General features: G+C 46.2%; 1 protein-coding gene across 9 annotated transcripts; it reads right to left on the bottom strand.

Annotated features, from left to right (window-relative positions):
• Positions 1-530: 530 nt before the first annotated feature.
• LOC120687876 lies at positions 531-23985 on the bottom strand. 9 transcript variants are annotated; one of them, XR_005680897.1, is made up of 10 exons: positions 23279-23974; positions 23021-23200; positions 22768-22929; positions 6617-6682; positions 6320-6433; positions 6108-6202; positions 3815-3900; positions 3574-3691; positions 3301-3505; positions 3003-3210 (listed from the first exon to the last, which is right to left on the bottom strand). XR_005680897.1 is itself a non-coding variant. In XM_039969953.1 (8 exons), exons 5-8 carry the CDS (start codon positions 6373-6375, stop codon positions 3029-3031), a joined length of 774 nt encoding a protein of 257 aa, XP_039825887.1. In that variant the 5' UTR covers positions 6376-6433; positions 6617-6682; positions 22768-22929; positions 23021-23200; positions 23279-23973; the 3' UTR covers positions 2915-3028. The 9 variants fall into 9 exon arrangements, 1 of the variants encoding a protein (XP_039825887.1); XR_005680891.1 differs by adding an exon at positions 531-545 and having other exon boundaries at positions 2930-3210; positions 3574-6202; positions 23279-23982; XR_005680892.1 differs by having other exon boundaries at positions 2931-3210; positions 3574-6202; positions 23279-23484; positions 23563-23981.
• Between the last annotated feature and the right edge of the window lie 1416 nt (positions 23986-25401).

Here is a 25401-nt window from a genome sequence, read left to right as displayed (position 1 = left end):
GTGATGGTGCACAGGTTGTGGAAGATGAAAGCGCCCACTCCAAAACATAACACAGTACTGGTGTGCTTCCTCAAAGCACAGCTCTCGTACATTGGTAATGGGCATAATATCCGTTACGAATATTGGGTTACTATCGAGTCAAAAAAAATATTGAGTTACTATGACTGTAACTGGTATTCTGGTAACATGCTTTAATGATGCTTGTTACCAATCATAGTATTCACCTACTATAATCATAGTATTCACCTACTATTGAAGCAACAATTTGGATGTAATAAATTAGTGTATCCAACCTTCGCTCGATGCATCAATAAAAAAAAATCATGAGTGCGGCCAAAAAAAAGCTCAGTTACAATCACAGTGAGCATGAAATGGGAAAAATGAAGAACGTCCGCGACCCTTCTTCGAGGCAGCCAGAAACTTCATCAATCAGAAGTTGCATTCCTTCATGGTGGATGTCATTAAAATCTGCGATAGCTCGAAGCTCGAACTCCGTGTACGCCCATCGTCATCGCTTTCGATTTGTCCGTAGTGGGCACCATTTCCTGCACAGCCGAGGTAGAGTTCGAGTCCCCAACGGCAGCAGCAACGACTGGTGATTTCTGGGAACCCTTGTTGACCTATTCCGAGCTAGAGCAACACACCAAAAATTTGCAAATTGATTCTTTTCTGAAAAAAATTTATATTTGGATCCCAGGGTAAACTAAACTCAACTTTGGTCCTTGGTTCGCGCCAAGACTCACGGTGCCAAAGTAACACGTCTCAACGCTCTCGGCGCCTAGTTGTCTGCCCCATGAGCACGTGGCAGCCGACGTGGCAAAGAGGTCGGTGCTACAAGTCATGACGCCGTGTCTCTAATGTAACAGTCAGAGTGCGTTCTCTTGTCTCCTCCGCATCAAAAGTACTCTGCAAACACTGCCGGCGTCGGCACCATCGATCTTTTCCCTCGTGAAGTATCACGATGCTTCTTTCGCCGTACTCTCTCAAATAAGATGGTTTTGCTTTAAATCCGAACTATATTGTTGTTAGGAATAAAATCCCAAAGGTGTGTCCTCGTTTTTGCAGTCGATTTGCTTCCATGCATTACTGGATTTGGTCAAGTGAGAGCCAAGCGGCAGAGGGCAGACGGGTAAAGAGATGAGCGAAGGAACGAGGTGGAGACGACGATGAATAGATGACATAAGGCCAGTCAGGGCCGGCTCTACGATTCTGATTGCCTCCAAGCGAACCAGGCTTTAGGGGGGCTCTTAGGCTAAATAATTTTTTTAACATAATAAAGGAGATAATAATATTAATGATACATATATAATTCTTGAACAACAATGTCTATAATACAAACTAAAGAGTAGACAATGAAATGAGTATGATTACTTCAAATAGTAGCTAAACCTCATGACTCTATCAACACTAATATTTGAGTCATTCACAAAAAAGCTAACAATTGCTTCTTGAGCAACATGTGTAAGACCTAATTGGAAAAGCAAGTAATGGTCACTACTTCCCTGGAATCGGAAAAAACTAAATATGTAAGATACTAGATAAAGTATATTAAATAAAAATATTAATCAGGAACAGAAAATAGCCGAGCTGATCAGGAACAGGAAGCAGGCAGCAGGAATAGCCGATCAAGAACAGGAAGCAGGCACAGGCCGTAGAGCTGCGCATGCTCTGCCCCTGCGGCAGACGGGTAAAGCAGACCGCAGAGGCGCAGACGGGAGTATAGATGTCCATCCGAGCCGCCCGGCCCGGCCTGAGCCCTGGCCCGCCCTGGCCCGGTCACCTCCGGGCAGTGCCTGGCCCGACCCTATTCCTTAGCGGGCCGTGCCGGGTCAGCCCACGGGCTCCGCCGACGGCCCAGGCACGGACCCACGGGCATGTTTCGTGCCGGGCCAGCCCGCGGAGCCCGGCCTACTTGTCGGGCTCGGGCCACCTGCGGCCCACAATGGGGGAACCGGCGACGGCGAGGCGCGGCCTCGCGGGAGGAGGCGTGGCGAAGTGCGACGGCGGCGGAGATGCGAGAGGAGAAGAAGCGTGGAGTGGCGCGGCCGGCAGCGCGGGTCGCGGGAGGAGGCTCGGCGCTCGGCAGAGAGGCGGCGGAGTGGCGAGAGGAGATCTAGGGTTAGCCGGCTAGTGTTGCGGGAGGAGGCTCAGGGGCAGCGTCGAGGAGGCGGCCGGCGCAGCGGAGCCGAGGAGGCGGCGGAGAGGCGACGCGGAGACGAGGAGGCGGCGTCCGGCGAGGAGGAGACGAGGAGGCGCGGGGCGGAGACAAGGAGGTGGCGGCCGGCGAGGCGGAGACGAGGAGGGGGCGGGGGCGAGGAGCGGAGGAGGTGGCAGGGGCGCGGTGCGCCGATGAGGAGGTGACGAGGGAGGGCGCCGACTCGCGGGCGCGGTCTCGCGGAGACGAAGATGAGGAGTCGGGGGTCGGGGCCTGGGGGGCTACACGAGTGGGGGTGGGTGGGGTGGGGTGGGGCGGCGGGGCACTGGCGTGTGTGCTGTGCTGTGGGCTGTGCTTTTGAAGTTAGCGGGCCTATTTCAGGCCGGCCTGCTAACTCCATGCCGGGCGGTGCCAGCCCACGGGCTCGGGTGCTGACCCAAGCCCAAGCACGGTGAACGGGCCGGGCTAGCCCGGGTATAGTGGAGAGCAGGCCGGGTCGTGCTTGGGCCGAGCTAAATTGATCGTGCTTGGGCTGGGCCAACGGGCTGCATGGTCATCTACAGACGCTCCGAGACTGTAGCCCCTGATTAGGGTGTTGTGTAGTTTAGTTTGTTCGGTCCTGCCACTGTGTATCTTGTAATTTGTTTCCTTAGTTTGTGCGCTCTCTACTCTAGTCCAAGGCAAGGGGCGTTTAGTTTGTATAATTGAACTTTTCTTTCTCCCTTAACACAAAGATACGCAGCTCTCCTGCGTGTTCGAGAAAAAAAAAATTACCTTAGCATTTACTGCAAGCTGCCTCTCGAATCGACATATTGAACTTTAAGATTCACGCCGGTGAAGACCAGGATACGGCTAATATCAATAAAGTTTCCTTTATCTAAAAAAAATACTCTCATCCTCAGCTTCATCTGCAAGCCTAACTGGAGTAAATTCATCCGAAGAGTCACTGTCGTACATGTAAGGGAATACCGTATCCGGACTGCCTCTATCAAATGCACCAATTACTGGATGCTTTAGATCATCTATTCCTTGGTTCTTGCATGCATAGCAAAGTCCTGAATAACTCAACAAAAAAACATAATTACAAAGGTGCACAAAACAATCGTTGTTGCTAACAATAATAATTCAATAAGAGTATTCCATACCATTTTCATATGGCTCCAAGGGACAGCAGAAGTACATTTTTTTGTCTAATATCTCCTTCACCTCAGCGAAGAAAAGCACTGATGTCCAGTCCGTTGAACTGGACACCTTCATCCTTACGGTGAAGTTAAAGTGGTGGAAGATCTTGTAGTAGTTTTCCACACTAAAACACTGGTGCTGAAGCTCATCAAACTCATACTTATGATCCTACAACAACATTTATCTTTTAGTGGAGACTTTCGACAACCAAAGACAACAAGAGACACTAGACAAACCTCAGGATAATCTTTTCCTTCATGTATTTTTCAAATGCCACCTTCATCTCCTCAGTCATCCATTTCTTCCCATTCTGAGCAATCTCTTTTTTGGAAACTTTCGAATACTGCCCTTCAGCTGCAAGTGATTGATGTTGTTCTAGTGCTGGAACTGGACAATCTTCATATCTATCTGGTGAAGATTGCTGAGACAATGCTTCATCCTCAGCTGCTTCAGCCTTAACATGGGCAGCACGCTTACCTGACGAAAGAAATGCAAAAGCATCCTCAAGATTATCAAATGTATGCTCTTTTAGGTACTCCTCAATTTCACGTCGCTCCTGTGACCTGTAGAAAAGCACAAGTATATAGTAAACAACAATTCATTGAAAGCGAAATGTGTTTCTCCTTGCATGGGTGAAAGTGAGCAGCCAAAGAATTTAGGTCTCAGTGGGACCGCACTTAAATAATGGACTGAAATAGCCAACAAATATACACAGAAATAACCATACACACCACATGAAAAATGCACGGGATGAGTTTAAAGCATCAAAAAAGCTTTATCATGTGTTCATGGCTGACCAGTGCTCATGTTAGCAGCAAGCATCACAATGCTTGGCCGCAAGAATCAAGCCCATGATATCAATAAATATCTACTAACACAAATGGAGATTTGGAGGCATGATCATCATACACATCTTATGAAATTTGAGTCCTGATATGCTTACCTGGGTGACAGTGCTTCCACAACAGGTGACGACACCAAAATTATAGAATCACTAGTGAACTATTGTGCCACATTTCTCTGTATTCTACTCGAAGTCTTTGTGTGTGTGTGTGTGCATGATAGCTGTGTTATCAGATTAATAGAACACAACAGAAATGAAAAGCTATCTCAGTTCAATTGACTAGAGTATGGTGGAAAGCGATTACTAGACCACTAGAAAATATTGTGACTGTGATGGGACTGGTGGCAGGGAAACATTGCAGTAAGGGCAGGAAAGAAGTTCCACACCTTCAATTGGGAGGCATGGAACTAACACACACCTAGCTATCACACACAAAAAGGTTCCTCTACTAGGTCAGGGCCAGGGCATGGTCAGGTTCAGCACTAGCATCCGCCATCCATGGCAATGAAGGTGGCTGTTTTGGTGGTTGCTGGTTTGGGGAATTTAGGGTATTACTCCACCTCAACTCCGATTAACAACTCCAAAAGTCTGGCTTTGTCGAATGAGGTTGGCTGCACAAGACTAAATTGAGTAGGCTGGGCTAGGTCAAGAGACATCTCATGTTAAAAATAGTGCAGAATCAGTAAAATACGATTAGAATTTATCACACATGAGTTGAATGATAACCCAAATGGCTATTTTGGTAAAGTCGTGACAACATCCAAGGGATAGAATTTCAACTTGGTATCAACAATTTGAGACAGTCAATAAACCACAAACTTGTTGCAAAAATAAAACCAAGTTTCATGGACCTCCATTCCTATAGTGTAAAAAATACAAAAAGTTTGGTCAGGTTTATGCTAGTTATTATTTGGCGAAAGGTACAACAAGAGGAAAAGGTGTGGCAGAAAATGAATTTGCAGCCTTGAACATAATAAACAATAATTGCATGTGGCTCTCACTATAAACCTGCATTTTATACCAGCAACTGCTCAAATGAAATGAGTGCAGTCAAAGATAGTCAAAGATACATAAGTTTTTCTTTAGAGGTTTACCCCTTTCTGAACTAAACATGAAATCTGTGATCCCTAGCTACTGATAATCACATGTGAAGCTTTATATAAAGACGGGGACCTGAAAGGGCCTTTGTTTAAAAGATTTTTAATGTCATGAACGGAAGAATATTGCTCTCATACCGCACATTGGAGAAAGGAAAGGACATAACTCAGTTGGGAGGGGTGAAGCGTATATCTGAGGCCACTTAATGAGCCAATGACTTGCAGTAGGGGCAAGGTTGTCATTATCCCATCCTAGACCATAGTTTCTATAATCTTACCAATCCAAAACAGTCATGATCCCACCTTGTGTCACAATTTCCATAGTATCACAATCCTATGTGAAAGTTTAATACAATTCCATGGGATTGGTAGGTAGGATCCCACAAAGGATCATGATCCAAAGAAGAAGAAAAAATAACATCTCAAATTAGGTAATTTCCATGCATATATGTTTTATGTTATGATACATTAGGTTATGTAATAATCAATAAATGGGAACTTAAAAGTATTGAGTTGTGATAAGATACTATTTAGAATTAAGGTGGATTGAAAATAATGTGAATAAGTCCAAGCATGTTTACACAAAATCAATACTATGCGCTTGGTGCAACATATTAAAAATTTTGCAAAAAAATATACAATTTGTAAAATATGATAGGATCACGATGCGATGCTGTGATTAAAAAAAAACCCTAACTATGATGGCAAACAACATTGGTAGGGGGCAGTGCTACTGTGATTGCTTAAATCCCAAACTAGGAGTATGTGGGGCACGCAATAAGAAAGGGCATTCCATGATTTAAATGGGGGCAAACAGGAAGAATATCACCATCTGGAGAACTCAAAATCCTCGGATATAGATTCCTCTATTAGGTTCCAGAATGGGGGGAGCTTGGAGGTGGCAGGTAGTAGCCCCGGAGAGATCTATAATTATGAATGAAGTACCGACATTTATGCAAACCATAATCAAGTTATTGTGGGGTATAATTTATAACAGCAAGCAGCCCAAGTTTCAAGCAAATGAAAACATAACGGCCATACCAATCACGATGATCAAGTGTTGGGGATGAGTCCTTTAGTGACAGTACCCTGAACATATCTGCAAGTATAGGACCAAGCTCATTGGTCCTTACCTCAGCGGCAGCTTCTCCAGCCCTGATCAGAACATGTTGTTAGGTGTTAGATATTACATACAAAATGTAGAAATTCTAGGGTAGACATTCTATTGCCTGTATGAGAAGGCCACAATATATATAAAATGGAATGCAATGCTAATTTCTTGACCAACGTGAAACATAATGATACGATAAGTTGGCTGCTCATCCTCCTCGAACCCACCTTGGGCGATCTGAATAAATGGAACTCTGTGTTTGAGTTGCAAGTTCTGATCCTCGGCAGCGGCGACTGCAAAAAGATATAAAAAAGTTCAAATTTCACTGACAGCCATACATCTAATTCTATTTTTATTTAGGAGGTAAACAACGCCTGCTCATCCTAGAATGGGAGAGCAGAAGTTTAGGAAGGGTAACAAAAAGGTAAACTGGAAAACAAAGAGAGCAGTTAGAGCACGAAGACGACGCCAAGTTTATGAGCAGGCAGACATTACAAGGGAGTGGTCAGGTCGGAGGAACATTCGGTCAAAAAAATTTCCTCTTCTTCCCCCAATCCCGGTCACTGGCTGCTACATAGGAATGGAACGGAATAGCAGGCGTCCAGCAGTTGATTCTGCCGCGATACATAGATAGCAGGAATTTGCCCCGGATCTGCTCATCAAATCTACTAAGAGCAGAGAGAGGAGAGGATGCTGGAGGGAGGACGGAGGTCACGCACCCAGTTCCACGCGAGGGTTCCGCTCCAGATCGCCGGGGCCCACTCTGCTCCCTCTCACGCCGCAGCCTCCCACGCGAAGGACGCGTAGTTTGGTTGGGGAAATTGGATCTAGGGTTCTTCTATTTCCCTTTCCCTTCCCCGTCCCTAACTCATCTACTCTTACCCAGTTCCTCTAGGCTAGGGATAGCAACGGGTCGGATAAAATATTAGGAGAGTAAATATTCGTCCGCAACAATATCTGAAACTATAAAACATACTCATACTCTTGAAATCTAGCGGGTAAAATTTTGTACACGTAAGGATGCCCACCGGGTATGGGTTAGGTTTCGGATACCCATCGGGTATAATAATAATATCATAAATACATTTTCTTTTGGTCGTATAAACTAGCACATTTCGAATTTATTGCTTATATAAGCGAACATAAAGCATTAGTAAAATAGAAAACTAAATGAATCATCTTGCACATTTTTTTTATCTTAAGCATCTATTTTGTAGCTGTATGTAAGTAAATGTGTTCAATTCTAATTAATTATTTTATTTAAAAAATGCAAGCAAAATATCAATGTCATTTTCACATCTGTTAGTTCACACAATATCATTATCCATATATGTAGTTCATACAATCATAAAAAATGAGACATTAAATTTTTGAACGATATGTTTTCACTAGATTATTAAGTAACTATACTAAAGGGCCAAGATTTGGGGCCTCCTCATGAGTCGCGGCCCCACGTGGGGCCCGTGTACTGTTCATGCAGTCCCGTACACTGTTCATGCGGGTCCCGCATACTACTCGTGTGGGACCCACGTGGCCCCACATACTATTCAGGCGAGACCCACATATTATTCAGGTGGGACCCACGTGGGACCCATGTACTATTCAGGCGGGACCCACAATTCTATTAAGTTAGTCTCTTTATCTCAAAAAAATATTTTCCTTCCATTATTTGATAATACAAAATATATTTAACTACTCCCTACATACAAAAATAATAACTAAACTTAGTGTACTACATTTACATGTGGTAGTTGTACTACTTCTTGGGTTTTGATTTCCCTCCATAAACCCACAAAATATAATTAAACTGTTCATTCATTTCTAATCTTATTTTTTTTCCTACTAAAGTAATTAAACTATACCTACTGACACAAAAAAATTCCTAAGAAAAAATTACCTGTTGTACCTCTATACTAGAATGCTTGAGATTGGCGCGCTCTCAAACACAAAACTACTATGCCCGCTTTACTATAATTTTTAGATCTAACTCAATACATCGATACGATGTTGTTTCGAACATAGTAACGAATAATATCTTTCTATTAATATTTTAGGTCCACGTTTTTGGTACAAGCGCGCATAGCGCGCCAATCTGACTAGTTTATTATAATTCGACTACCCATTCGATACTCGCGGATAAAATTTTTTACCCGCGCTATACCTGCAGGTAAAAATCTATGCCTATACCCTTACCCATTGAATTGGGTACCCACGCCAATGGGTAAAATTGTCATCCCTACTATCGGCTTTGAGCCTGCTTTGCCTTGCACGCAGGGTCTGAGGGTTGGTCCATTGCACTAATGTTTGGAAACACAGTGGTACAAATGTCAATACTTTGACACGTGGGACCTTAAATGGTCTGCATAAATATTTCTGCTAGTGTTTTGACACAAAATAATTTCTGAAAAAGGCACATTCTTAAATAGTCTGCAAAAGCTTAGGTGTTGTTTTAAAATACACGATTTAAAATATATACGATTTTAGAGGGCTTTACCTTTTGTATTATATTGTGATGCACACTTTGGGATTAAATTTCGAGTGAGGGAAAGAAACAATAAAAAAAGTTGTATTAGATTTCTTCCTAATTTTGGATTCAAACATTTCGTAGAAGCTTTTTTTTTCCCAAAAAGTTGTCAGCCCAGCTTTTTTCCTCTACAACGAACTAATTGCTCGCTATAACTAATTTAATTAAACTTATTTTGTATCAGGAATGTTATTTTTTTATATAACTTTAGTCAAAGTTCAAACTATTTAACTTATAAAAAAACGAGAATTGTATTTTTTTATGGACGGAGGGAGCACGGACAGCTGCTCGCATTAGCCTTCGTGCAGGCTGCATCGTCGCCGCTCCCCTGCCGAGCGTCTCACCATAGCCGTCTCGAGCGGCGGCATCCTGGACAGCAGCGCTCTTCCCCTTGGCTGCAGATCGACACAACGTCTCCACCACAGTCCTCCTCGAAGCCGCGGCTCTTCCTCAGCTCCTCCTCACGCACCACGCACGACTGCAGCATGCGCGGTGGTGAGGACGTGCCCCTCAACCACAAACCACAGACGAGAGAAGCCCCAAGCGGCATGAGCACTAGCTGCAGAGCGCGGCCACATTGATTAACTTCGCTATTAAGAATGAAGATGAAGATAATGTTGCAGAGCGCGGCCACATTGATTAATTTCGCTATTAAGAATGAAGATGAAGATAATGTTACTTGTCTGACAAAACTGAATGGAATGGTCACTGCGAGATCCTCGATCTTCCTAAAAACTCCGCGTCCCCGGCCTCCATCCCATATCCAAGCTCGCGTTTAGCGCGCACCTCACGGTCGTCGGCGCGGGATGCGACCGCCGCACCATCACGCCGGCTGCCCAATTGATCGGCAACCAGGATCTCGCGAGCCCCGTGCAACCGCCGAGGAAGGCGGGCAGCGGTCGCTAGGAGGTGGAGGGAAACGAGGAGGAGCGCGCGGGGTGGATCGTGGACGGCTCGAGCGGAGGAGCGGCACGCGTCGGGGCGAGCTCGGCCCGCGGCCGCTAGCTCGAGCGGAGGAGTGGCGGCAGCGCGCGGCCGGTGGTCTGCGACCAGCTTAGAGCGGAGGAGCGGCCCGTGGGACGTCCGGCTCGAGGTGGCGAGGCGAGCTTCGGCAGAGGAGCGAGGTCGCGGCGGGGAGCAAGGCACGGCCAACTCGGGCTGAGGGGCGGCGCGGCGAGTGAAGCTCGGCCCGCGGCGACCGGCTCGGGCAGAGGAGGGATGAGCGGCGGGTGTAGCTTGGCCCACGGCGGCTGGCAAACGTGGAGGAAGGGCGCGGCGGGGCTAGCTCGGCCCGCGGCGATTCGTTTGGGCGGAACAGCAGCACGGCGTTGGACGAGCGGAGCACACGGCGGTGTTGCTTGACGAGAGGATGAGGTTTTCGTGGTCTTGTTGGGCCACGGCCCAGCATGAGGAGAGGTCTAATGCCTGCGAGCTGGCTATCCGTCGGATCCCTAGCAACGGTGAGCAGTTAGTTTGCTCGACTGCAGAGGATCTCATTCCCCTCTAGGACCTAGATCCTAGGACGAAGACGATCTTTGAAATAAAAAATTCAAGCCCTCTTTGGAAAGCAGTATTCTCGGAACATAGAAATAGGAAACCTCTCAAAAAATTTCAAAGGAATTGATATATAGACTCAATCATCCTAGACATATTTCTAATTCATTTGTTCAAAGGCTTGTAGACGAAAATTTGCTGTAAGAATTGAGTTCTCCAAAATCTCTATATATTTTCTTTTTTTAAAAGAAAATCATCTATCTAGTAGACGAACATACCGATGGGCCGCTGGCTCTAACGATAAATCCTCCACGGATCCTCGAGTTGTTTCACGCGACGAACTTTGCCCGGCGCTACCAGCATTGCGCCCCATATAGCGTACTGCTTCTATGTCTGATTCCCGAGCAAACGCTGTGCTTAGTAAAAGCGGCGAAAATCCAGTCGCAAACGGATTGGAAAGCAATATGTGTTCAGCTCGATCCCGTTCCGCTCCTCTTGCTGCTGACCCGCGCAACCGATTCGATCGATCGGTTTCCCACCCATCCTCTTTTCTGTGTCGAGCCAATTTCGCCTTTCCGCTGACCTGGGGCCACAGCGATCACGCGGCCGCCGTTTCGCGGACTAGAGGCTGCGTTCAAAACAGATCGACCCGCGCACTATGTAAGAATGTTTAACAAGTGTCTCTCATAGGATATTGAAGATGCGGTTAACCGCGTCTCCTATGTTGTTTAGAAGACATCTCCAGTGAGTCTCGGCCTCGTGAAAACTAACCCACATCGCCTCGAGCATTCCACAGCAGCGCATCTCCTATAATCCAAGCTATCAGAGGCGCTGTTCTAAAATGCGCGTCTTCTACCTTTGTTCATATAGGAGACGCTGGTTGTAAACATGCGTCACCTATCTTTGATCTTATGGGAGACGCTAATTGAGAAGATGTCTTGTTTGATGATTGTTATATATAGGAGACAGTTTACGACAACGCGTCTCCTTTCATGGTTGTTATAGGAGATGCTAATTGCTACGGTTCCGCATCTCCCATGACCATTGCATCTGTGCCTCATAGATCTTGCGCGCGCGCACACACACACACACAAATTCCCAGCTGACACACATGACATTTAGCACACACATTATAGGCAGAAGATTGAACATTCAACATATACATCACAAGTATAACAACTTACAGATTCAACATCACATGCAATGTTATCCAGTTCACCTAAATTGCAGTTCAACATTCCACAACATTCTACAAGAATCTAAATTACAGTGTTATCTAGTCCACCTAAGACCATGACAACAATAACATCTAAGAGTGATTAGGCCCCGGGTTCCTACAGTGCAACTCTCCCTTTCCTGAGATCACCTGGTCAGGATGAAGGAGAAAATCCTGTCAGACCGAGAGCAGTGGGACTGCTTACAGGCGTGAAAAGTTTCTAGAATAAGGGATAGCACATGACATGTATCTTATCCTATTATAACTACTCATATAGAAGTAGGACTAGTCGAATAGAAGTAAACTACCCGATAGTCATTGTGAAGGACTCCTTGAGTAGTATTCGGCTAGGATTTCTATGTAACCCTGTCCCCCCGACTATATAAGGGCGGGCAGGGACCCCTCGAAACACAACATCATTTAAGGCAACACAAACAACACACATGACGTAGGGTATTACACATCTCGTAGGCCGAACCTGTCTAAATCTTTGTGTTCCTTGCACCATCGGATTCCAGCACTCGGTGATTCTCTTCCTACAATCCTACTGTTTGGGGTATCCCTGAGCAGGCTTGGCGGCTAAACACTGACAGCAGGCGCGCCAGGTAGGGGATTCAGCGAGTCAATCGACGAATTCGATGGCCAAATTTGACGACTCCAACAATGCGCCTGACGGCACAACCTTCATTTTCGGCTCCTGGGCATGCACCGCCAACGCGTCAGGTGGCTACACTAGTCACTTGATCGCCCCCAAGGAGCCAGAAACCCCCGACAACAAGCAAGAACAACTCGCCGACCGCCCCAGCAAACATGGCGAGATCTTGATAACTCGGGCGTCATCCGCCCTCGACTCGGAGAGCGCTGGGAGTTCTCAGGCTCCAACTTGCCTTGGCGAGTCAGTCGATCTCGACGTTGTCCCCGATTTCGAGGATTTTCAATTTTTTGAAATATTCGAAAAATATGTGGCTTATTTCAAGTTAATCAAGCGCCCCAGTATCAGCAACTCCGAATGACTCGATGGAGTAGATCGGGTCTCGCGAACCATAGCGGGATGCATCAAGATCGCTGAATCCGCCCTTGGGCAATCCAAGACACGTCAAACCCTAGAGGACCCGAACCCACAACGCGTTCGGACGGGCGATATATGCTCTGGGTTTGATCGAGTCGATCCTATGCTCGCTGGCTGCATCAATATGGCTGAGGACACTCTCTAATCCAAAGACTCCAAGAAGAAAGACACGATAGCGCGCGGAGCCCCGTGGGAAACCCGAGAAGGCTTACCCCCGACTTGATCAGATGGGGAACCTATCTCAGGGACCGACCGGGCTAGCTCGTTGAGTTCCCACCACAACAAGACTCCAGAATCTACGCACTTTTCTGATCCTCTATTCGATCAGGACTTTGACGAATTCATGGAAAATCTTGACAATCTTGAACCCTTCGACGATCTCGAAGACTGGTCAGAAGACGTTGACTTGTTCATGGAGGTAATGTGCCATCCACCCTATATGGCCGATGTCCTTCAGCAGGAAGCTAAGCTCAAGAAGCAGAAGGAGAATTCCGAACCATTCGGACTCCCACTGAAAACCCGAGAAGAATAACCCCCGACTTGATCGGATGGATGACCCTATCTTTGGGTTCGAAGGGATGGCTACAACTAAAACTTTGCAAGAATCCAATCAGTCAATATTCGATAAGAGATGGATTGACGAACTAGAAGGACAAACACCAATCTAGTCCTACAACCACTGGATGAACAAGAACGCTCTGCGGATGGAGATGGGCATACCACTTGTCCCACATCCCATGCACACATACTCGAAGATCTACGGTCTAAGCGGGTTCGAGTCCTCTTCCGATTGGGAAGATGAATAATCCAATTCAGCAAGGACGCCCTCTAACAAGGATATCAAAACTGATCAGGACTCTTCTTCAAACCTGGTCATACACACAACTCCGGAGAGTTGGACGGTGTGCTTGGAAAAGTCGGGGCACAACTATCGGCCTGCCGAGATCTCGGATCTTCAGACCAACGAGCTCCCATTCCAAACGGGCGTTCTCAGGACATTGAGGACTTGTGCCGTGAGGTCCTCATGGTGTGAATCTTAGAGTTCTAGGAATCAGAGGATGATTCCATGGAACGCGTCAATCTCAATGACTACCGCTCCAATGATTTCGACGAGTACCTCTCCGACAACATGGAGACAAGCCCAATGGCGATTATAGAAGTCAAAACCACCTTCAACTAAGACCCACCCTTAGCTCCATCTATTGTGACGGTCACCATTGTTGGTATTTTGTAACATCTTCTCTAGATACACAGTTAAAATACATGTCATCGCAACGGCACTAGAAATGCTTAGCATTTCTTAGCACAATTACTGGGGGACATGGTTATTCATGAACCATGGATCGTTCCGCAAGAGCACGAAATTAATGGTTGTAGGATCAAGAACACCGACTAGAGGGGGGAGGGTGAATATGAGGTTTAAAACTAAATCGCAAACACTAGAAAAATTTAATTTGTAACACAGGAGAACCCCTATGTCTAGTAAAAACTATCACTAGTTTGGTTTGTAACCTAGGATGGCAAGATAAAATTCAAACTCTAGTAAAGTAAAGTGCTCAAAGTAAATGCAATAATTAAAATGAGCAAGAGTAATAATCGAGCTTGAAACAAGAATTTTTCCCGTGGTGTCGATCACTTGCCGGTCACCCCTAATCCACGTTGAGGTGGATCTAAAGAGTCAACCGCTCCTCTATCAAGAATCCTCTTGATCTTGAGCCGGCTTGAATCAACTAACATTTCCAAACCTCGATTCACAAGAGTTGCTCTTCACCGCTCCGGCGAGGTGAGCACAAGAACCTCTCAAACCAATTTCGGGGCACCTCAACAATCTCCTTGGAGGGCTCCACGAAATCAACTCCTCCAAGCCATCTAGGGAGTGTCAACTCTCAAGAGTAACAAGTTGATGACACTTGCTTGAAGTTTCCCTAGTGCCACAAAGCTCAAACTTTTGATTCAATGCACTAGGATGCTCTCACACTCACAAGAATGCAATCCCTAAGCAAAGAGTGTGAGAGAGAGGAAGACCAACTCAAATGTGTCAAGGAAGCTTTTAAAGTGGCCAAGAGAGAGCTCTCATGGCTGGCCATTGGTTATATATAGATCTCCCCTCAAAATCTAGCCGTTACACTCTAAACTGTGCATTCGCGGACCGTACGCGGTTCAAAAACCGAACTGTCTGCCATTCGAAACCAGTGAGTCGGAGTGCAATGATTGCATGTCAGAAGTGAACGTTGGAGCCCTGGCGGACCGTCCGCGCCCTAGGGGCGGACCGTCCGTAGTTCAAAGTATCTGACCTCCAGAGATGAAAACATCTCTGGACGTTTTTCACAAATGACCAGCGGACCGTCCACACCCTAGGGGCTGACCGTCCACCGTTCACCCTCTCAGACCAACCAGAACCACAAATGTCTCTGTAAGAAACTTGAGTTAATAGGTGTTGGCATTTCTTACCGTCGCCACTAGGAGGGCTTAGTTTCCCGGTAACAGCGCCAGAAATGCGTGTTGACTTTCCTTAGCATAATCAGTAGGAACGGGGGTGTTAAGCCCATCCCTAGAACTGCACCAAGGATTGCCACTCTCGTGGTATAGTCTATACGATTACAGATGGGATCCGCAAGTGCACAGATATACCGTTGTAGCATTTCACCAGAAGAGTAAGGTTGTCGTTATTTATATTTTTCCAAAGGATGGCAGTGGCAAAGGTACTGTACTTAACATTAATCATGACATCGTTCCTCAAGTAATAGGCAAAACTCTAGCAGGGTTAAGTCGTAAAGAAGATAAATAAGGGTAATGTGACACGATCACACATCCAACACCCAAGGAAGAAAGAAAGAAAGAACATAAGAACGAACTAAACTATCTTATGTTAAGTTAGCTGGAGCTTAGGCTAGGTTAGGGGTCCTAGTGTATCCATTCAAAATAAAGGTTATGTTAGAACATGGTTAGGGCTGCAGGTGCCAGGAAATTGGGTTAGAGGGGAGAAGGTCCCGCATTGGAGAACGTCTAGTCCCGTTACCTCTTTGCATGAACTCCTACACCGAACCCGAACATCGGGGAATACACTAAACGCAACACCGCTGTTACATCGGACGGATAGGGCTGTCACCTCCTGCCGTCTACCCCAGTCACACCGTGGAGCATGATCATATCCGAAGGATCGCGCATACCCGAGCACCACGCCCGTGTATGAGGTCACTACTCTAGCGTCCCCGGGCCCCCCACCCTTCGGATGGATAAGTAAAACACTAGATCAAGCCTAAAAGCACAATGAACCGTTATCCGTACTCGGATCATTAGGCCTAGCCATATCCGTCACACAACTCATGAACAGAAGCATGGATTGATAAACTATCGAAATAGCATAAAAACCCTGATCAAGCTCTATATTATGAATAGAGCACTGACAGAAAGAATACAAAGCCATACCGAGAGTCGAGGATCACTCAACGACTACGAGGACGACTTGATTCGCTAAAGGAAAACTAACCTAGCTCCACTACCCTACACTAAGAGCAAGAGCGAGCCTTGAGAGAAAGTGGGTGTGAAATGGTGAGTGTGGGTGTGTGTGTTGAGAGGGGGGAGAGAGGGCCCTATTTATACGACTCAAGGTCAGTTCCCGCCAAATGCATACAAGGAAGGAAATCAAGTTGCATGGCCTTGACTCCTTCTCAAAGTGCACCCGTGACTCCTCCTCAAAGTGCACCTGGACGGGGATCAGGCCAGGTTTGGCCGACCTGTGGGGTCGGCCGACCCCGCCTGGTGTCCCCTCGTCCTTATCCTTCTCTGGCAGGCTGACATGTGGGCCTAGACGTTGACCATGATGTGCATGTTCCTTGGCGCCCCGTTTGCTCTGCCAGGTGGACCCTCTTTTTAAGGGTGTGACACCGGATGCGATCTTCTGCGTAGTTGCGTGGCGTCTTCATTGTGTTTTCCTCTTATTTCACTCTTGCTCATCTGAAATCATACAATGTCCAAAATAGTTGTGGAACTAGGTTAGTGATACAAATATGCGAGTAAGGCATATAGTTTTCCATTATTCTTGAGTCTAGTTGACGATCAGAATTAGCACTTAACGACCGTCAACAGTAGGGCGGACCGTCCGCCCACAAGGGCCGGACCTTCCGCCCGTGTCTTTTTGCACCAAACAGAGTGCAGACCTCTCTGTAAAGAAATTTGTTATGAGGGGCGGACCGTCCACCCAACAGGGTCAGACCGTCTGCCCTACAACTTTTTTGCCCACCAGAGACACATTTGTCTCTGGACAAATTAATCAGAGAGCTGCGGACCGTCTGTCAACCTTGACCGGACCGTCCATAGTTCGGTAATTAGCTCAACATTTTAAAACAAGTTGTCATACTCTCAAACCGATGTTAGACCTCATGCATGCAACAAGAATATTTGAGCAAAATGGCACTAGAGATCCGTCAAGCAAAGGTACAAGGACCCCTCTTGATAGTACGACTATTTTCCTATTAATTCGGTCAATTTCATCCACTAATCGCCTTTTGACCGGCAAAAATAGAAAAACCATATGTTATACCTTTGACTTGAGCTCATGCCTTTCTCATCATCTCCAACATGTTCCAAGATATCAATCAAACTTCATTTATCCATGGACTAACCTATGCTCATCATCGCAAATGAAATTGTTAGTCCATAAATGTTGTCATTAATTACCAAAACACGAATTAGGGGCCTAGATGCTTTCACCGGTGTAGCATTTTACTCGAGAGTATACTGGGGCATCATTTATATTTCCGCAGGGAAGGCGATGGTGCAAAGAAGTTATTAAGCTAGGGAGAACTGCTACTAATTAATATCCAAGTCTGAACAGGGGTAATAATGATTAAAGAAGTTATAGTGCGACACAAAGATACTAGAAACATTCTTCATTTGAGCAAGCATGAATTATGTTAGAGTTGTTTACACATTCATATGATCAAGTTGAGCAAAGATTCATGATACTACGGGGAGAATTGTGCCAATGACAGACATATATAACTAACTAGTCATCACAAAATTTTATGAATCTCCTACCCCCCCTAACCGAACATGGAGGATTATGATGGCACAAAACAGGGTTGTCACCACCTATAGGATACCTCTACAAATAGTGGGAAAGGGCGACATTCAAACGTAAACCTTAATCTAGACACCACGTTTGCATTAACAATTACTACTCTAGCCTTGTGAAAGGACATCCATCTTTATCAAGAGCCTTAGTTCTAGAGCCTCAAATTAAGGGGGATGAAACCAATATTGTGACAAGATCTTACTATTCAATTGAACATGCAAGGCAAACTAACTCAAACATTATACATGAAAGGATCACATACATAGGCCAAACACATGAACCAAACATACTAAGTTGAATGAAATAACATCTAGTACAAAATTAAGACATTACATAAAGAGAAGATACAAGACATATCAACTCTCCATGAAGACTCTAAGACCTTGAACTACAACTCCACACCTGAATTCTACTCCCTAAAGCTTTACAAGTGAGGTGAGGCTACATCTTGGTGTGTCCCTATTTGGAGCCCCTCCTCTCATATTTATAGAGGGAGTTCACCAGCATTTTGGCCGAGTTTCTGCATGCGAGGTACCCTGAACCGCCTTTAGGAAGTCTCCTGGAAGCTGCTCACAAAGGGAAGGTCGGTGGAGCCGACCCCTGTTTAGCCGACTAGTGGGCCTAGCCTCTGGCCACCGCCTTTGGTCAGGAAGCTTCTAGGTGGGTCCCCTTTGCATTGCCACATGCCTAAGCCTCTAAAATATCAGGTTGCTTCACTGGTGGGCCTCCAATCCATGTGATGACTGCGTGGCGACATGTGATTGGATGTCACTTTTGCTCCTTGGATCAAAGGGTGCGATTGCCCTTCATATTTATCCAAAAACCTGCACTCACAAAATTCTACAAGAACATATGGAATTCTGGGATTTATTAGCCAAATGAGTGTAAGAAATGCAAGTTCATCCATTTATTTTGACATTATTGATGCTCAGAATTGGTTTATTGAGTGTCAACAACCATCCAGTTGGAAGACGAGCCTATGGTGGGCGATCTCTACGAACACCCTAGATTTGCAACCAAAAGCATGCCCTAAGGCGCCAGTGTGTAGTAGAATGCCATCAAGAACAACAAGGCGACAACTATGACTACTCCAACAGCAATCTCCGCAACGTCATCAACATCGGGCAGGATGCCCGCAGCTTGATCATCTGCAGACAACAAGAGCAGGAAAGGATAGAGTCTTACAACCCCACTTCCAACTACCGCATCCCAGAAGACTACTCAAGGCCTCCACGTAAGCGTTGGCACGTCAACGTTGACTCCCGAACATCCCGCGATCAACGCCAGGCAAAAGCGGCTTTTGCTGAGGAACGCTTCAACAACCTCCTCGACAGCAAGTGCAGGTGGCAACCAAAAGGCAACCACTCAGTCTTCAAGTGCAAAGCCCTACGCAAGGCTCTAGGCGCTCCTTTAACGCCTAACGCCTCACCACGAGTCTAAGCGACTTCTACAAGTGGTGAAATTTTGTTAAGTATTATCATATTAAAATTAGCAATTGTTTAGTGTATATCACTCTAGGCAAGTGGTAGATCTTAGTTAAGAGTTTATTTTTGTCGAAGTCACAAGAACAGAGTCTGTTACCTCTAAATCTTGTACTTGCAAATTATTCACAATAAAATTGATTTCCAGTACAAATCAACTACTTGTGTCTGGGTTTCGCACCCCTGAATTCTATCTTAACATGACCTACACTTGTTCATTAACTATCTCGATTTCCCTATCTTCCAAGAAGATCAGGGATAATGACCGAGTAGATCTAGGCTTTACACCTACAAGGACTATCTACTCAATAGCTCATTCTTTCTTTGCATCGCAAAGAAAAAGGAGTAAAGACAAGCTGAGTAGATTTAGGCTTTACGCCTACTATGGTAATCCCACAAGATTCACCCTTGTCCTTATAAAGGACTATCTCCTCGATAGCTCATTCTTACTTTGCATCGCAAAGGAAAAGGACTAAAGACAAGCCAAGTGGATCTAGGCTTCACACCTAGTAGGGTAATCCTACGGGATTCACCCTTGTCCATGTAAAGGACTATCTACTCGATAGCTCATTCCTACTTTGCATCGCAAAAAGGAAAAGGACTAAAGACGAGCCGAGTAGATCTAGGCTTCACGCCTACTAGGGTAATCCTACGAGATTCACCCTTATACTGGTAAAGATCTATCTACTTGATAGGCCATTCCTACTTTGCATCGCAAAGGAAAAGGACTGAAGATGAGTCTGAGTAGATCTAGGCTCTACGCCTATTCGTGTAATCCTATGTGGTTAATATTTATCCTGCCAAAAAGAGCATCTACTCAATAGCTTGTCCTTTCTTTGCATCGCAAAAGTACAAGGCCTAAGAAAATCTGAGTAGATATAAGCCATCACACTTCCTGGAAATGAATTCCCTTTACAACTTCGTACACTTAAACCCTTTCAAAGGAAAGGGATAGGTCGAGTAGTCATTGGTTTTCATGACTAACATCTAAATCCTTCTATTTGAGCTCATAAATCCACCTTTGCCACGCAAAGACAATGATATGTGAACAATCGACTGGCCTAAAAGGCAATTATGCCTAAATAGGATATCATCCTATCACTACTCCAAGTCGAGTAGATCCAAGGCATCTAGCCGATTATAGTTTAGTACACGGCATACTCATGCACAAGTACTATCCGTTCAAACTAGAGCTATGTGCTTCATCGATAGCTAAGGATTTTTGCATCCTACGATGATCGCACCTAGCAGTCACATGTGCACACACATATCCTACGATGATACAAATTATATTCAAAGCGACATTAATTTGCATGCATCAAATAAGGTTTGTGGCGCAAAAGGCCAATTGTATCCAGCCATACACAAAGACATTACAATCAAGCAGCTCTTCATCACTCTTGCTCCAAGCTGTCGGCATTCCTGTCAGCTACTGGCTTCACTTCCTCCATGTGCTCGGCAAACTTGTCTTCATTACAGTCAATGTTCATGTCGTCTCCAAGTGGGGTCAGATTAGCCTGCGGCCAGTAGGACTTCACCAACCTTAGTATATGTGACACGTATTGACGGGTGGTATCCGAGAGGTACTTAATAATACCCTGTGGAGCCCTTTGCAGTCACTCCAACAACGTTCCTGATGCATCGGTATCCTTCTCGGGTGGATTGACCATGTCGACTATAGCTTGAGCAGCAACCTTTAGGTCGTTGATTTCTTTCCTGTACAAATCTCTCTCGACAGCCAAATTCTTGATTTGCTGCATTGTCTCAACAAGCTGGCAATCGGTGTCCTTCTTTATGTTGGTTAGCTTTTTAATTTCATCTGTGCGACGATACATAAGAAGCTTTAAGTCAGTCACCAGACCTTCCTGAGTTTCTAACAACTTTTTGAGTTCTACGTGCGTATGTCAAGTATATAAGTATCGAAAGCATTGAAAAAAGGGCTATGAAAGTGATCGGGTGCTCTAGCCTAAGAGGGGGAGGGGGTGAATTAGGCACTAATAAAAACTTAGACCTATGGCTCCAACTAGTTTGCACAAAACTTAAACTAAAACATGCTATCAATATGTGCAACTAGGTTGTTCTAGTGTAAAACCCCTATCCCAAAAGAGTTTAGCAACCTATAGCCTTTCCTACCAAGAAACTATTCTATGAAAGTAAAGGCATACAAATTACTAGAAAGAAATGCGGAAGCTTAAAGAGCGGGATAGGAGATAGCAAACTCTTGACGCGGGTGTTTATCCCGTGGTTCGGTTAGCCACAAAGGCACACCTACATCCACGTTGTTGTAGCACTCACTAAGAGTATTGCTACTCGGCCACCAAGTCTCTTCCGTGAACACAATCACGGTCACCTTGGCCCCGGGTTCCACTAAGGAGCTTCTCCACAAAGGATGGGGGTCTCCACGTCCCCCGCACAAAGGTGTCGTCGCCGCTCCACACCAAGTCGGAGGGTCGATGACGTTGCCGGCGAGCTTCACGCTCCAAGGTGCCGGCGCACCAAGCTCTTGTTTTGGTTTACTAATGAACCACAGCACAAAGGCTCTAAGCCTTGCAAACTCACTCACTAAGAGCTAATCCTTTACACAACACTATCAAAGTGTGCTAAGGGCTAAGGATATGATCTTGATGCTTTTGTATGGCTTGGAGATGTTCTTGGGTGTGTGTGGGATGTCCAGCAACTCCAGCAATCTTCAAATGGCCGGGGTGAGGCGTATATATAGGCCACCAAGTCTTGTAGCCGTTGCTCCAACGGTTAGCTGAAAATCTGCGTACCACCGGAAGAACCGATGCCTCTTGGCAGGGTAGCGTCGGTTCATCCGGTCACTCATAACACGAAGTAGCCGTTGGACTCCTGATGGCTGACGCAGAGACCACCGGTTGAACCGATGCTTTGCACCGATGCCTCACCGGTTCAACCGGTGCTGAAGGAATCTTCTCCTGGACGCTGACGTCATTACACCGGTGGTATGCACCGATGCACCGTCGGTTGAACCGGTGCTGAAGAAACTTCTTCTGGGCACTTGACATCGTCTCTGGTACAAAGGACGGCCATTGCACCGATGCCCTATTTTAGACCGTCGGTTCAACCGGTGCCTATAGGCTGACTTGGCTTCGATTCCCTTCTGCACCAAAGTATCAAGGCGTCGGTTCTTCCGACTACCATCGGATGCTCCGATGCCCTGGCGTCGGTTCTTCCGGTGGTCCTGAATCGAAGAGCTTTCAGGGCGCTGCCCTGAGACCCGCGAGGGGCGGCTCCCCCTCGACCCCCTTCCGCTAACCGGGTAGCGGAACCCCCGTAGGGGCAGTCCATCGGGCCTTGCTACGCCTATCTTCTCTTTCTCTTTGTCATCACTTGAACCTAAAAGCCTGAGAATGATTATCTTAACAATCATATTAGTCCAAGTGTTGTGTTGTCATTCGATCACCAAAATCACTCGAAATGGCATCAATGGTGCCATGTTCGTTACAGGCTACTCAACCACTCGGCAATCAAGAAGTAGGCAAGCTGAGTATCTTACCTTTGTGCTTCTTGGCGCTTGACTTGATCTTCTCTTGCAGTGACTTATATCAATCTTCGAGAGCCTGTTTGTCCTGTGCAAGCTCGGGCACTTGTTCCTTTTGGAGTTGTGTTTCTTGACTCTGTTCGATCCTGAATTTCTCGAACTCCTAGGACCTGGCGCCTTCATATCCGGCAATATCATGCAAGCAACAGGAAACCATAAACCAACTTGCCGGTTGAAAAAGATAAGTACTCAACTAAAGTTTACTTACCGCCAGGAATTTTTGGCATCGTGTTCTCTTGAACAAATTTGATCTTGTCCGCCGGCAGTTCTGGGTCTTGTGTAGGAACAAGAGGGGCAGATACCCTCGCCGCCAGGGGACTCGCTTCCACATCTTTGGTACCGGCGTCCTCGATGATGCACTCCGTGGCTACTTCCTGGGATGCTGGACCTGGTGCTTCTTCCAGATGAACAAATCGAGCAATGGGAATATAATCATAGTTCAAGGGAGGTGGCAGGATCAAATCACCTGAGAGGATCTCTAATGAATCGAGTTGATCACCCCCGGTTGGAGTCTCCTCTACGTCTTTGGCGGGAGCGTCTCCGACTGGGGGAGTGATCGGCTCGCTGGTGGCTTGAAGGTTGGGTAGCGATGCGGTCATGGCCGCAACAGTAGGCTTGGGGGCTGGGGACGACACAGCTTTGCTCGCATCGCCCAGACCCAGATCTGCTTTGCTGAACATAAAAGGCAACATGAAGCAATCAACAAAAGCCAAACTGGATGCAGAATCAAGAAGAGCTCGGATAGAAGACTTGATGTGTTGCCCTCTTGATCGGGAGCTTCCTCCCTTCGAGTAACTTTGGGATCAGGTGGACCACCAAAGCACTCGATCCCATTGATGTTTCAGTGGCGGGAGTCCCTCGCTCCTGCTGGGGGCTCACTTCCTTCTCTCTCCCCGCAGAAATGTTCTGCTAGGCGGGGGGAGTCTCTCCACCTTGTGCCGCCTCAGGGTTCGGTGGGGAATTCTTCTTGGAACCACTCGCTGGTGCTGTGATCTCCGGCAAAGTGCCCCCAGTCTCCCTTGATGGGGTCCGCTGGGTTGGAGAAGACAATCGTTCCTGACCCAGCATCATCCCCATATGACGTAGTCTTCTGCGCCTTGCCTTTCAGGTTGCAATCAAGGAAGGAAGAAAGTGGCGGTCAGAGCCGTGGAAGCAAGTGCGGTGAAAAACCCTAAGGGTCCATTTGGATGCAGATATTGAGCAGCTGGAATTGAATTAGCAACCAATACCAAATCAGAATAATATTGGAAATGGGTGTCAATACCAAATCTATTGTTTGGATGTAGATGAAATTGCTAGTTGGAATCCAATAAGTTGCGAATTCTAATTCTTGTTTGGATGTGCGTATCGCTAAATTGAAAACTGACCATCTTCTTCGCAAGGACATCGCCCATGTCAACAGCTGCCGCCTCTGGACGGCGCGCAGGCGATTCCACATCCGTATCCACATCGAGGACGAAGAAGAACCTAATTTGTGCGGTCGCGACCTCATCTCCTTGATTCTAGAGGCGGAGCACTTGGACGACATGCGAGGTCAACGCCTGGAGCCGGTCGGGTCTGATCTCGCCGATTCGAGCCGCCAGGGGAGAGATGTGAGGGAGAGAGAGAGATGCAACTTATAGATCAAGCTTTGCCGCCGCCGTGGAGGTAGGAGGAGGAGGGCGGGAGGAGAGAGAGGAGGGAGGGCGGTAGGAGAGACTGAGAGAGGAAGGAGGAGGAGGAGGAGAGCAGATCGTGGCTGAGTGGCCGCGGCGGAGCTTCGCCTCCCAGCCTCCCGTAGCCCTTTTTGTCTGTCGCTATTCAATTCGGTGCAAAACAGAGGGGAGGAGGTCGGTATTGAGGGAAGGGGTGGTGGAGGAAGTGCAGCCAATGCCGGCTGGTATTGGAGTTGAATACCAATTCTGAATTCGTAACCATCTAAAGAGCCAGTATTGGAGCTAACTAATACCAATTCCCAATTCCGAGCCTGAATATCCACATCCAAACGGGGTGTAAGTTACCATGCGGTTAAATAGTAAGTGGCGGTGCCAATCGAGTAATTAATAATAAGGCCAATCGACACTTCGTATATTAATTTATTACTGAGCGGTAAATCTAGGATTTTTCGATATCATTATCTGTTTAACCATTTTTTTTGGGATTGTATTAGGAAAAAGGGGTTTTTTAGATTTTGAAGTTTGATCTGCCTGATGATACCATCATGATAAATTATTTTGCCATGAGTTTGGATCCTTAATTCCAAATCTTGGGATTTAGATTCAAGGCTCGGGGGACACGTGTCATTGATGGCTTATTTTTCAATTTTTTTTGGAAGATAAGGTGGAAGACTGAATTGACCCTCAACCAGATTCTGTGATTCAACCTAAGGCTCGGGGCTACTCCATATGTAGCGCGACTTCAATGCAAACCATATAAAAGAAGATTTCGGGTCTTGAACACCTCATAGCCTTGAACCAGCCAGAAGTACTTGGAAGACTACTCGAAGCACTCAACGAGAAGCTCAGAAGCACTTGATGGGATGTTCATAGCGCTTGAATATTCGAAGATGCCTTCAGAAGTACTTGACGCCTACAGGAATTGGCTACGAAG

The sequence above is a fragment of the Panicum virgatum genome, chromosome 9N (assembly GCF_016808335.1).
Source record: "Panicum virgatum strain AP13 chromosome 9N, P.virgatum_v5, whole genome shotgun sequence".
Lineage (NCBI taxonomy): Eukaryota > Viridiplantae > Streptophyta > Magnoliopsida > Poales > Poaceae > Panicum > Panicum virgatum.
This window is presented reverse-complemented; position numbering and strand designations above follow the sequence as displayed.